A 14,514-nucleotide genomic window follows, 5' to 3' on the forward strand; every position below is an offset into this window, starting at 1 on the left:
CGCCAGTGCTATCATCAAAAGGCCTGCCCTCATTTATATGGGCCACAGGGGAAACAAGAAAACCCTACCCACTAAGGAGCCAGGGTATGTACTTTATATCGGAAACAATGGTTCCAGTGGCACAACAAATGTATGACTAATAATCAATACAACCTGTGTTAATTAATAACAAATAAAGGGTTGAAGGAGGGTGTCCGAAAGAGAAACGACTCTACACCTTAAGATGGTGTAGAGTCGTTTCTCTTTCGGACACCCTCCTTCAACCCTTTATTTGTTATTAATTAACACAGGTTGTATTGATTATTAGTCATACATTTGTTGTGCCACTCATTTATATGGGGGCAGGCCCGATGCAAATGAGAAAATCCCTTTGCCTCTGCACCTGCGCTGTAAGACAAGGGTGCAGAGGCAAAGAAACTGTCAGGAGGTGCACTGACAGTGCGCCACCTAAAAGGGGGTGCACGCTGACCCGGACGACCTTGCCAACTATCGGCCTATTTCTCTCTTGCCCTACCTATCCAAACTCCTGGAGGCACATGTTACGAGCTGCTTATCTGAATTCATCGAGCGCTCTAACTTCCTCGAACCCAACCAGGCTGGGTTCAGACCAGCCCATTCCACCGAGGCTGTGATCCTGGCAGTCATGGATACTCTTAGGGCCAATGCCGATAAAGGGACATCACAGGCGCTTGTCCTGTTGGATCTGTCGGCTGCGTTTGACACGGTGGACCACAACATCCTTATCCACCGTGCCGAGCAAGCCGGCATCCGAGGCCTGGCCTCTGCCGGGCTCAAATCCTTCTTGTCGGGTAGATTGCAGGCGGTCTGGCTCGGTCCTTTCACAGCCGCACAGGTCCCATCTACCTGCGGAGTGCCTCAGGGATCTTCCCTGTCCCCTCTGCTTTCTAATCTCTATCTTCAGCCGCTTATCTTTTCCTTGAAGAGGTGGAATATCACCGTATTCAACTATGCAGACGATCTGCAAATCATTTTTCCGCTTAACACCCCCAATGCAGCCCTCGACTGTCAAGCAGTGATGCTACACATCCAACATTGGATGAACTCCCATCAGCTCAAATTGAACCCGGGGAAGACTGAGTTAATCCTCCCAGGAAACAGTCTTACCCACTAGGGCCCACAGTTCTGGCCAACTGAGCTTGGTTCCCCGCCCGCCCCGGCTAAGTCAGCAAAGAGCCTCGGGGTCATAATTGACTCGGACCTTTCTCTTAAGCCTCAGATCGGTGCGGTTGTGTCCTCATGTATGTTCCAGCTCAGAAAGATCAGGAAAGTCTCCCATCTCCTGACACCAGAGGCCCTGATACAAGTCCTGATTGCCCTGGTACTCTCCCGCTTGGATTTCTCAAACTCCCTGTACTACGGCCTACCTAAATTCCTCCTTAGTAGGCTCCAGATTGTACTGAACCAAGCGGCAAGGCTGGCCTACAAAACCCCGAAGTGGCAATCTGCGAGACCTCTGCTTCACAGACTTCACTGGCTACCGGTAGAGCAGAGGACCGCATTTAAGATCGGCTGCCTGAACTTCAAAGTTGTGTTTGGGTCCTCCCCTGCTTTTCTCAAATCATTGGTCATCCCCTACTGTCCAGCACGTAATCTTCGTTCCTCCCATCGCCTCTTGCTAGCTGTCCCTGCTACCAAATTAAAAAAGACCGGCGGTCGGAGATTTGCCTCCCTAGCCCCCGCCCTCTGGAACCAGTTACCTCTCTCTCTTAAATCTGCCAATTCCCTCTTGGCTTTTAGAAAACTTTTGAAAACCCACCTCTTCACACAGACTGGCTAGACCCTCGTCTCTCCATCTCACCTGCACTCAGCCACCGCCAGGAAACCTCTCGGTGTCAGCGCGCTATACAAATTCCCCCTAAGATAAGATAAGATAAGAGTGAGCACCCTGATGGCAGCCCTCTGGAGGGTCGAAAAGGGGTCTCATGTACCACCTCGGACATCCCTTTGCAGGCGGGTGCAATCACTTACTGCAGCAGCCTGAATGGGGATATTTAACCCCTCTTCAAAAGATCTGCTCTGTTTTTCACATGAATGAGCTGTCCCCAGAGCATTCATCTTAATACAGCGCATTTTCCTTGCTTACACCGGGCACAACTTTTAAAAACAAAAATTAATTGCCTGTATCAGTGATACAGCCCCAGGATTCTGACAAGCTTAGAATCAGTGCTTAATATCTTTTTCTAAGGTATCAAAGCTTGCCTTGTTAACGTGCAAGATGCCCAGTGCAGCATATTTTGGTTTGGATTAAGAATACTGGGGTGCATATTTACAAGAAACAGGTGGAGTGTGGTGTTATGCCAAAATTGGTAACAGCATGCTTTGACAGTTTCAAAATACGAGAATGCACCGTAGTCACAAGAATGTGGCGCACCCCTGCGTTACCCATAACACTGATGCTAAAAAAGCTGCCTAGCTTCAGCACAGGCACCCTAGCACCATTTTGCTAGGCTGGCTGCTTTGCAGGGGCAATTGCTTATGTTCAGGAAGGGCCACCTTCCAGCACATACACAATCTACACAGGCAATTTGGTCTATCTATGTGTGCTGAAGAATGCAACACATGTGGAAAGAGCAAAATACGAGGAGAAATAAAACATTGCTCCTTGTATCGCCTGCTTAAGACCAGGTATTCCCCGGTGGTATTTTGAAAGCTGCCCCATACCTTGTAAATATGGGACAGCGTAAAAAAGCAATAGGTGTTGCAGCCGAATGGTCACTGCAAGACTCATTGCACGCCCCATTTACGCTAAGGGCTGCGTGACAGGGGCTTTATTTACAAAGTGGCGTTAAGCCATTTTAAACGGCTTAACGCTGCCTTGTAAATAAGGTGAAGGAGTAAACGCCACCAGAATGTCGGAAAAAATGATGTTCTGGTTGTGTTAACTCCTTGTAAATATGCGCCTTAGTCCTAAAAGTAGCAAAGAAGACAGTATCCATCTACTTCCTAATTGGAGGATTGAAGCAACATGGCTATATAAAGGATTGAAGCCATGTCATATTAGCTATATCATTGACATTCATTAAGATCAGGTTTGTGTCTATGGTAAAAACTATCTGCGTTATTTGATTATGTCGTGCAGGGTAATTATTACTGGCGTACTGCGTATTGTACGATATAAGGAAAAATACATTATATTGCGCAATATGGTCCAAACATCAAAGTACTATATAATCAACCCTATCACCAAATAACAACATCAGATTCCATTATCGACAAATTTGAATACTATACTGTAGACATATGTTTGTTCATGTAATTTGGCCTACGGTCCACGCAAGTCTGTTTATGTAATTCGGGTGTTGACCATATCATATTCAAATACAGTCGAAATATTCTTGCTTCCCTGGCCCTTGGGTTTACAAATGTTCTCTACAATGCAGCTTGATGAAAATCGGTACTGTTTATACTTTAAAGCAACTTTTCTGATCATGTTATTTGGATTATTGAAACTAAAAGTCGAAGAAAGGAAGAGAAAATAGTCACGCACTGTCCATTAGAGGAAGCAATTGGTAGTGGGATTGAAAACGAAATACAAATCTGATTGAATTTTGCGATGTGGCAAATTGGAATAGTTTTTCATGATGCAAGCTTTGATGTCTGTATTATTCTCAATAATTGAATTGCTTCATCAGATAGCTTTATTTTATTCGTGAAATGGGTATTCTAGAACATTGTGAATAAGTGTTTTCATTGCTGACCAAGGGACTTCTCAACGATTTGTATTTTTGCTATCTAAGATACCTACCAAAACATGATAGGTACCGAATAGGCACTTCAGATATAATGACACTAATTGACAGTCTTCTTTGGGAATACGTTTAATGTAAAGGCAATATAACTCATGTAAAACCTATACCTGATTCACTGAACCATAAATGTGTGATAAATCATAAGTAAACTGAAGAATGTCTAAGTTACTTATATATATATATATTTTAGCAAGTGTTGAGTCACTTAAATACGTTATTAAATTTCATGGGAGAGTTCGGAGTGATGTAACCGTGAAAAAGTTGAATGTGACAAGCAAGAAAAAACATCATGACACAAAAGGACATATGTACAAGCCCATATCGCCATGGGAACGTCACTTTTTGTGATGTTCCTGTGGCGATAGGGGGCTTGCCTTATGTACAAGGCAGCATTAAGCCACTTAACGTGGCTTAACGCTGCCTTGTACATAAGGCACCCTTTCACGCTATGTTTAGCGTGAAAGGGGTATGCAGTGGGTGTTGTGGTGGGCATTCCACCGCAACACCTATTCTATTTGACACTGCCCCCTATGTAAAAGGGTGGAAAATCCTGGTCTTAAAAGATGGCGAAATGAGGAGAAATGCATTATTTCTCCTCGTTTTTGCTTTTTCCATGTGTGCTGCCTTGTGCAAAATGTCATGGTTTGTTCAGGAAGGTGCCCCTTCTTGTACATAAACAAACCTTTTTTTAAAAATGCCATTTTAATCAATCAATCAATCAGGGGTTGGTAAAGCACGCTACTCACCCGTGAGGGTCTCAAGGCGCTGGGGGAGGGAAAGGTGGGACTGCTCGGGTTAGGTAAAAAGCCAGGTCTTGAGAGCCCGTCTGTAGGCGTGCAGGGTTGGAGAGCGTCTTATTTCTACTGGGAGAGTGTTCCATGCTGTGGCTGCGGTGTAGGAGAAGGATCTCCCACCAGCTCTGCTTCGGTGGATGCAGGGGACCACTGCCAGGGCGAGGTCGGCTGAACATGGGTTCCTCTTGGGTTCGTGGAAGCTCATTCGGTTGTTAAGGTATTTGGGTCTGATGTTATGCAGGGATTTGAAGGCATGCATGTGTAGTTTGTAGGTGACCCTTTTCTCAATAGGGAGCTAGTGGTGTTCTCGCAGGTGTGGAGTTATGTGTTCCTGGCGCAGTGTCCCTAGGATTAGCCTGGCGGCAGCGTTTTGAATGGTTTGGAGTTTGCATAGTAGGGATTTGTTTATTCCGACGTAGAGGCAGTTGCTGTAGTCGAGCCTGCTGGTGATGAGTGCGTGGGTGACGGTCTTTCTGCAGTCTGGGGGATCCATTTGAAGGTCTTACATAGGATTCGGAGGCAGTTGAAACTGGTGGAGGAGATAGCGGTGATTTGGCGGTTCATGGAGAGGGAGGAGTCGAGGACTATGCTGAGGTTCCAAGCGTGGTCCGTTGGGGTTGGCGGGGGACCGAGGGCGGTAGGCCACCAGGAGTCATTCCAGGCTGTGGGGCGGGGTCCGAAGATGAGAACTCGGTCTTTTCGGAGTTGAGTTTAAGGCAGCTGTCCTTCATCTAGGTAGCCACGTTTTTCATCCCCACTTGGAAGCTGAGTCGGGTGTCTTCTGGGTTGCTGATGAGGGAGAGGATGAGCTGGGTGTCGGCAGCGTAGGAAACAATGCTAAGTCCGTGCTGTCTGACAATGGCGGCGATGGGGGCCATGTAGATGTTGAAAAGGGAAGGGCTCAGAGAAGATCCTTGCGGGACTCCGCAGACGGTGCCGGAGGGTTTGGAGAGGAAGTGGGGAAGCATGACCCTCTGTGTTCTGTTGGAGAGGAAGGATCGGATCCAGCTGAGGGCGTCTCCCTGAATTCCCGCGTTGTGGAGCCTGGTGGTTAGTGTGCGGTGTGAGACAGTGTCGAAAGCTGCTGAGAGGTCCAGGAGGATGAGGGATGCGGTGTGGCCCTGGTCGAGCAGCAGAGATGTCATCGGTGGTGGCGGCGATCAGGGCTGTCTCTGTGCAGTGGTTGTTGCGGAAGCCGGATTGGGAGGGGTCCAGTATGTGGTTGTCTTTGATGAAGGTTGTCAGCTGGGTGTTCACAAGCCTTTCTGTGACTTTGGCAGCGAAAGGGAGGTGTGTCGGTAGTTCTTGAGGTCGGTAGGGTCGGCCGATGGTTTTTTGAGGAGGGACTTCATATCCGCGCGTTTCCAGTCCATGGGGCAGTTGCCCGAGGTCAGGGAAAAGTTGATGGTGCAGGCTACTTGCGCTGCCATGGCCGTAGAGGCTCTGTGGAAGATGTGCGGGGTCAGGGGTCCGTGGGGGCTCCTGAATGAGTTTTCATCATGGTGGCGGCAATAAGTTCAACGGGAGCGGTGGTCCAGGTGGTGATAGTTGGTTCGGTGGTGGTATTGGTCGTAGGGGTGAAAGTGTTTGTTGTTTCATTGAAGTTGTTGTAAAGGGTCATGATCTTCTGGTGGAAGACGGTGCTGAGCTTGTTGCATAGGTCTTGGGAGGGTGTGATGTCAGTGGCTTCGCAAGAGGGTTCGGTGAGATGCTTGATGACATTGAAGAGTTCGCTTGTGTTGGCTGCATTGGCGTTGATTTTTCCCTGATGAAGGTTATTTTGGTGTTCCTTTTCAGCTGGTGATAGTTCGGCATGGCGACCTTGTGGTTGGTGTGGGCTTCAGTGGTCTTCTGGTTCCTCCATGCTTTCTCGAGGCGCCTGCAGGTGCGCCTGGCCTCTTGGAGTTTGGTGGTGAACCAAGCAGCTATCGCTGGGCGTTTAATGGTAGGCTGGCGGAGGGGGGCTAGTTTATCAGCGCAGCTGGCAATCCACAGGTGAAGTTCCTTGGCAGCGGCGTCGGGGTCGGCGGTTGCTGGGGGGGGTCATGGAGGAGGGTGGTGTTAAGGAGGTCTGCGGTGATTTTGCTAACGTTCCGTTGAGGGAGGCGCAGAGCTGGTTTGGGTGCGGTGCTGGAAGTAAAAGAGAAATGGATGCAGTGGTGGTCTGTCCAGGAGTGTCGGGTGGTGTGGGTGAACCGGATGTTCAGCCCTTCAGCGAAAATGGGGTCCAGAGTGGGTCCAGCTATGTGGGTGTGTGTGTTTACAAGTTGATTGAGTCCCAGGTTGGCGAGAATCTCAAGTAGCGCGTTGGAATCGGGTTCTGGAGGTTCTCGAAATGAAAATTTAGATCCCTGAGTAGAATATAGTCCATGGAGGTGATGGGGTGGGATGCGGCGAGTTCTGTGATGGTGGTAATGGGTTTGGTGCGAGGTCCTCGTGGTTTGTAGATGAGCGTGCCCCGTAGCATTGTCCTGGGGTTGGTGTGGATCTGGAAGTGGAGGTGTTCTAAGTTGGGAAGAGTGCTGCTCGGGCTGGGGATGAAGAGTTGGAAGGACGTTTTGTGTACGATGGCGATCCCTCCCCCCGGGTGGTTTGGGCGATCTATCCTCTGGAGCTTGTAGCCTTCTGGTATAGCTGTGGCAATGTCAGGTCCGGAGCTTGTGTTAGTCCAGGTCTCAGTGAAGAAGGCGACGTCAGGGCAAGAGTGTCCAGGAGGTCCCATATCTCTATGGTGTGCTGATGCAGGGAGCCTACGTTGAGAAGGATGCAGTTGATGGTGCTGGCGGGTTTGGTGGCAGGCGGTACTTTGCTGGCTATGTGTGTGGCGTCTGCAGAAAATTGTGCTTCGGCAGTGGGTGCACGAGAAGGCTCCATGTGTGTTGTAGGGTGATGCTCGTACGCAGTGCTCGAGGTGGATGGATTTGAGTGCGAAAAGGCAGGTGAAGGTGTAGCGGTGGAGGCCTGGCGGACCAGGGATCCAGGCGCTGGGCGCCGTCCAGCACGGACGGGCACACCAGCGGCACGTCCTCTGCGGGACCGAGCAGCAGTCACTATTATCAAGGGGAGGGGGCGGAATCGAAGAGGAGGCGGGTGGGAGTCTGGTGGGGGCAGGGCTAAGAGGCAAGATCACCGGGGCTCGGGGGAGGGAGGAGGCAAGGCGCTTCAGCGTTGGAAGTAAAGTGCACAACCTGTAAGCCCTAAGAAGGAAAAACAACAAAATAATCCCACAGTACACTAATCCCACAAGCGCTGATGTCAGAAGCGCTGAAATACAACAGACACGGAAATCTGTGGCAGAGTCGGGCGCGAGGCGCGAACTCTGCTGCTGGGGCTTCATGCGGCATGGATCAGCTGGCGGAGCTGCCGGGGAGAGTACTGCCTGGACCGAGGTCTGGTCAGCACACACGCTCCCCCGCTGCGGTCACCGTTATCAAGGGGAGGGGGGCGGGATCTAAGAGGAGGCGGGTGGGAGTCTGGTGGGGCGGGGGTAAGGGGTGAGATCACCGGGGCTTGGGGGCGGGATTGATGGAACAAGGATTCGCACGTAACGCGACTTGCTTGTTTTCAGTCCTCTCGACATAACGTTAATGTACTAATTAACATGTTTCGTGTACTAAAAATTGCATTACATGACACAACTAGTATCCAAGGGAGGCTTTTCAATGTGCTTTTACTAACTATAATCCGCTTGCACTAAAATGGCTGCTGCTACGGGGATTTTCTACTGCGCATGCGTCTGTCTTACTCACGTGACATGACGTATCTTTCGCTTGGTGGGAAACTTGCTTCTGCGCACTAGAAATAAGATGGCTGCTCTGTGTTATAGCCTGCATGAAGCTTGCACTGCTGCTTTTGCTAAGCTGTTTGTTCTGCTTAACTCTAACGCAATAGTTAAATATAAAGTAATGGGAATAGAGTAGAGATCAGGGGTATACAGTGTATTCATTTATTCTATGTTCTCAAACTGTTTCTTTTCTATTCTTACATGTAAATCAATTTGTGCCTGACGCCTATTGCTGAACTCCATCTTGGAGAAATTGTGACAGCGCACAAATCACAAAGTCCATGAAGCAGAATGACCTTTGAAATGCTGCCAAAGAGCCAACTTGCTAGAAGATGCCTGTGGGAATCTTACCTCCTGACCCTTACGGAGGACGCAGAATTCTTAACTGGACTAAAATGTAACCAATATTGGAACATTCATTGCTGGGTGGGATAAACCATACATGAGAAAATTAATTGATGGGCGGGAACACAAACATTAATATTCATTCTAAAAGTTTCATTTTTGTATGGTGAGATGACCTCTCCTCATCCTTTTGTCCAATCAAAATTAGGGATCCTCACACTTGCAACATTGGGGGGTGATCCACTGACCTGGAGGAAAGTATAACTAGGGTAGGCTTAGTTAGTTTTTTGTCTGACTTGTCCGAACAGCTGACCTGTCACTGACCCAATGGACTCAATAGGTGATCGGGAGCAGAGGTGCTGGCGGAGCCCTCTGTCAGAAGGTTCGAAACCCAGATCAGGGTTTGGGAGCTGAAGTGCTGGCAAAGCACTTTGTCAGAGAGATCGATAACTCATACCGGGTTCTGGCTGTTAGCTGCAGAGAGGGAGTAACGCAGGCGTTGCAACTTTAACTGCGGGTGCCGGTCTTAGCCTGTGGTGGTCCTGTCCTGATCCAATTTGGCTTTACCTGTCCTGCTTCTGATCTGCACCTGCTTGCCTTTATGGTCCCTGAACTTTCGAGGTTCTGTCCTTTAAACTGACCCAAGGCCAGGGTTAGTTCTTCACGCCATATTAGGTAAATTATCAATGTGGGTATGTCATTGTACTGTTTCCTTTTCTCTTCCCACCCTAATGTCAAATGCGTAAAGTTTGCTTTATAAAATCTCTGCATATTTTCATTCTAATCATTATTTTCTTGATTGAAAAATTTCTGAGGTTTAATATTTGGATTAAGACTTTTAAGAAATTTAGATAAAGAGTTTAAACCTTTCCCGAGTTTGTGGTTATTATATGAGTGCAAATGTTATTATTTTACCTATTATTCTAACTCCTTTTGATCCCTTAGGACTTTAGGTACCGATGACAAGGATTGATAAGTCAATGGTATAGGTCCTAAATGAAATTCATAAATCACTGATGAGAGTAAGTGCACAGGTTACCTGATTAAACTCACAAATAGTTGTGTTGTTTTATGGGCCCAGGTGAGCATAGTAAACTAAGGCGTGTGACCTGCGCGTTCTATCAGGAGGTGGCAAGGCGCTACGGCGCTGGAAGTAAAGTGCACAACCTGTAAGCCCTAAGAAGGAAAAACAACAAAATAATCACACAGTACACTAATCCCACAAGCGCTGATGTCAGAAGCGCTGAAATACAACAGACACGGAAACCTGTGGCAGAGTCGGGCGTGAGCCGTGAACTCTGCTGCTGGGGCTTGATGCAGCGTGGATCAGCTGACGGAGCTGCCGGGGGGAGTGCTGCCTGGACCGAGGTCTGGTAAGCACACGCGCTCCCCCGCAGCGGTCGCCGTTATCAAGGGGAGGAGGGCGGGATCGAAGAGGAGGCGGGCGGGGGTCTGGTGGGGGCAGTGCTAAGGGGCGAGATCACCGGGGCTTGGGGGCGGGAGGCGGCAAGGTGCTACGGCACTGGAATTAAAGTGCACAACCTGTAAGCCCTAAGAAGGAAAAACAACTAATTTATCACACAGTACACTAATCCCACAAGCGCTGATGTCAGAAGCGCTAAAATACAACAGACACGGAAATCTGTGGCAGAGTCGGGCGCGAGGCGTGAACTCTGCTGCTGGGGCTTGATGCGGCGTGGATCAGCTGGCGGAGCTGCCAGGGAGAGTGCTGCCTGGACAGAGGTTACAACTTTCATTTTTGCTGCATGAAGCAGCACACATGAAAGTTACAAAATAGCATTTTAAGATTGTTTATGTGCAGGAAGGGACAACTTCCTACACATAACCAATCCTCCTCTGCACACAGACGCCATTGCACTCTGGTTCAAGGGTGCCTGCGCTGGCGCTAAGTTGGTAAACTTAACTTAGCGGCATCGCCGGGGGAAACGCAAGGCTGAACAACATTCTTGTAAATATGGTGCAGCCTTGCGTTTCCGAAGTGGCGGAGCGTGTCATTAAGCCCAGGAGGCTAACGCCAGACTCCACCACTTCATTGTACATATCCCCCAAAGTTTCTTTGTCATGCCTGATAATAAACTTCAATATTCCTTAATATAAGCCATTAAAAAATGTTGCTGCACATGTTCAAGGAATGTATTTCTTCCCCATACTTCTGGAATGATTTGACATATATTATGCGCCCCATCACTGTTCCAATTCTAACAGCATTTTTATCACGTTACTGACAAAACAGCTCTGCAAATGTGTTAATTCAAACATGTAAATTTAGAGAATTTGCGAATAATTAAAGAACTTGAAAACCTAAAACGTGTCTGTAAAATTCAACACGAAATAAAAAGTGGTTTAAAATAATCTTGTGCAGGTTTCACATTTCAGAAGTCACCTGGAGAGGAAACATGAAATGATTTTCTTGCTTTACTGCTCATTCGTCCTTACCTGATTCATTGCCAAGCGTGTGATCAAAAATAGGTCCCGACGTGGGAGGATAGGAAGGTCCATTAAACCGCTCCCATTCACCATTATCATTCAGATCTTGTATCCAGTAACAAAATCCATTTTCAAAATTACAGTTAATTTTCTCTTCATCTGTAGATACAATTATTGAGCAATTAGAAACCAGCTGTGTTACTTGGAAAGTGTCTGATGTACAGTAATAATGATGTATACTATTTGCATCAGGAACACGTACAACAGAAACATCCACCATCAGATATCAATACATTCTGATAAATCACAATCGCAGAAAAGAAGGCTTGTATGGAGAACCCCTTTACTGAGTAATGTTGAACCTGTGCTAATCAGTACAGATACGTGCACTACATGCTAAAGAAGTGAAACGAGTGGGCACAAGGACATTAGAGAGGCAAAGAGCAAGCCAAGTCAGGGAAGGACACAGTACCCATGAACACGAGGAAGACAGCGATAAATGCGATCTAATTTGGTTGAAGCCAAATTAAATTCTTTGTTTGTGGGTTTTCTTTTAATCAAACCTGACGCAATCAGGTGGTCGGAGCAAAGAACTTGTACCAGTCATCTTTGAAACAGAAAGTTAATCGAAAATGTGCCTGAGTTCTTGGGTGTGTCACACAATGGTAATATATAGAATTATAGAAAGGTTAACGGTGGATTACGAGGATGTTTTTTCACCAAGGTTTTTTGAGTGACTTCGAAGAGAAAACGAGAGTGAAGCTCAAGTTATCTTTCATCATCATGATGAAATTCGGCCATAAAGGGCGGTCTGATGGGTTCCTCTCAGCCATATGTGACTTTAATCATCCTTTCATGCATGAACCCCAATGATTTCTAGTCACCTTATTGACAGCACACCACCCTGGACCTGTACTTCTCTGTTATGCTACTGTCTGTCTGCCTTCCTCTACTAGGGTAGCAGCATTAACCCTTTCGATGCTGATGACGGAACCGCTCCATCATCAGCTGCGGTGGCGCTGTGCTGATGACGGAGCGGTTCCGTCATGGCCCTGCCGCCGCGCCTGCGCGGCGCGGATTCCGCGCCTGTGCTGGGTGTTCTATTGAGCGGGCGGGGCCTTGACGGAATCGCTCCATCATGAGCACAGCCCGGCTGATGACGGAGCGGTTCCGTCACCAGCATGCGCCTGCTGCGCGGCCGCACCGCCCCCTTAGCGCTGCAGCGGAATAGCCGCCGCAGCGATGCGGTTAAGGGAGGAACTGACGAGCAGGCTAGAGTCTTAGCGTTGGCTCAATATCTTGTGTTTCTGGGCAAATAACTTTGGGCATGAATATGAGTTTGGCGGTGTGGGACAGGCTCCCACACCACTGTGCTGCTCCCACGCCACCAAACAGGGCTGACAGTTTCATCGTGGTAGGGTGGGCAGTCCTTTAAAAAACCGCAATGGGAACTCCAAAGCCCATTTCTGCACGGCATGGACTGTGAAGTCCATGCCGTTCAAGAAAGGGAGTGCATGAAGACAGAGAGGCCCACTATGTGCCTCCTGCATGCATCCTTGGCCCAGAGGAAAGAGGGCGCTTTTGTTTCCTTTCCGTCATCCTTTCCAGTTCGGGCTCTCTGCATTGGTTAGGGTCACAGTGAGGAAACTCATAATATGCTTGGTGGTGTGACACTGTCAAGCACATTGCAGCCTCAAGACTGCAGTGCCAGCACCTGGGATCGCGGATCCCTGTCCGCTGTGGCAGTCCTCTCACAGTTCAATACGGCAGTCGAAACACAAGTTTGGTGGTCCTTGACCGCCATCGCACCCACACTACAAGTTTGGTGGTCCTATGGACTGCTAAACTTGTAGTAAGGCATTAAATCTTCTCCTACCTATAAACAATCAATGTGATCTTGTGTAATATAGTAAACATTTTGGTAAAGCGCTCCAACCACTTTGGGTCGAGCTCATGCTATATACAAATTGCAGAAAAAGACACAAAGAGGTAGAAATAAAGCCTTAACATAAGGAAAGGCAAATAGTTACCCATTTGCTTGGTGACTTGCACAAAGTGAAACCAGAAAACACAGCTAAATTGCGGCTTCCCTGCTTGAATTGTGTGACCTTAGGCAAGTATTTTCTTTTACCAAAAAGTTTTCTTCTTCATTACCATATAGGAAAGCACTTTTAAATATGTGAGTTCAGAAAACCAGTTACACAAAAACCTACTGTGCTTGATTTAATAGACAATAAGGTTGCTCTAAAATACTCTGGGCCAAGTACAGTGTTTACATGACAATTAACTTGACTTTTAGTGCACAAATGGTTAATATTTACAAACTATCACTTTTAATGTGATTTACTAATGTCAAAGCTTCACATGTTAAGGAAATATCCCTTCTTGAATTTTGAAGTTGCTTAATCATATTTTACATCATGCTAGTTGAGTGATTTACATAGCAAACATTTTAGGGCTCAGCTCTTGCATAATCTCTAAAAACCGAGCCAGACCTTTGGCCCGGCTCTGGCTCGGCTCTCCCTCTTAATCTGTTGGTTCACCCACCTCTATGAGGTAACCATACATAACTATGCCTCTACTTCCTGTACTGTTATTTCTATGTACAAATCACATTTACAAGTTGGAAAACATTTACTGACTTCTAAGATTGAATTGTCAATGGCTTGTTCTAAATGTCAGTCATAAACTATTGGAAAATTGCAGACTCCCAAGTTGAGGCAGAAATGTTTCAAGGCATGGGCACAGCGGGCATTTGCCCAGGGCCCCCATTTTTCAATGGCCCCCTGGAAAGGTGACATTTCTCTCTGTTTGAACTCTTTCTATTCTATTGATCACAACCTCTCTCCCTCTCTCTGCCTACCTTTACCTCTGATTCTGTATCTCTCTATTCAGTATCACTGTACGTATTTTGCACTGTGTTTACAATAATATGGTACACCCTTGTGTTTTCCCTAGCACTGGCCCTAAATTCAGATGCCAAGCGCCAACGGAGGCACCCTTGCACTAATGGTGATTTGCTGTTTCTATGTTTGCTGCAGAATGCAACACACATAGAAACAGCAAAAACTAGGAGAAATTAATAATTTCTCCTCATTTCGCCAGGTTAAGACCAGGTTTTCAATACCTAATGATACCCGTATAGTCTTTTTTAACATGTGTGTATATGCAAGTAGGCGTCTCTCTCAAAATCAATCTACTGGAAAAAACATTAAATTAAAGAAATGGGAAAGACATCCCTTAAGGATAAGAACCCTCACTCACCCGAAGGTGACATGCTTCATCATATGGGTCCTCCTTACCAGTGCTGAAAACCTAGTCAATACTGGAAGCTGCTACTTCGGTGTTTAAAGAAGGAGCTTAGAGATGTTTT

At 47.3% G+C, this 14,514-nt stretch overlaps 1 protein-coding gene across 1 annotated transcript in view; it reads right to left on the reverse strand.

The window, feature by feature from the left end:
- TMPRSS15 (transmembrane serine protease 15) overlaps nt 1-14,514 on the reverse strand; it is a 1,630,091-nt gene that overhangs the window by 808,018 nt on the left and 807,559 nt on the right. The window contains exon 11 of the mRNA XM_078658360.1: nt 11,151-11,300. Coding sequence (XP_078514486.1) covers nt 11,151-11,300 — 150 coding nt within the window. The remainder of the gene's footprint in view (nt 1-11,150; nt 11,301-14,514) is intronic.

This window comes from Lissotriton helveticus, chromosome 8 (assembly GCF_964261635.1).
Source record: "Lissotriton helveticus chromosome 8, aLisHel1.1, whole genome shotgun sequence".
NCBI lineage: Eukaryota > Metazoa > Chordata > Amphibia > Caudata > Salamandridae > Lissotriton > Lissotriton helveticus.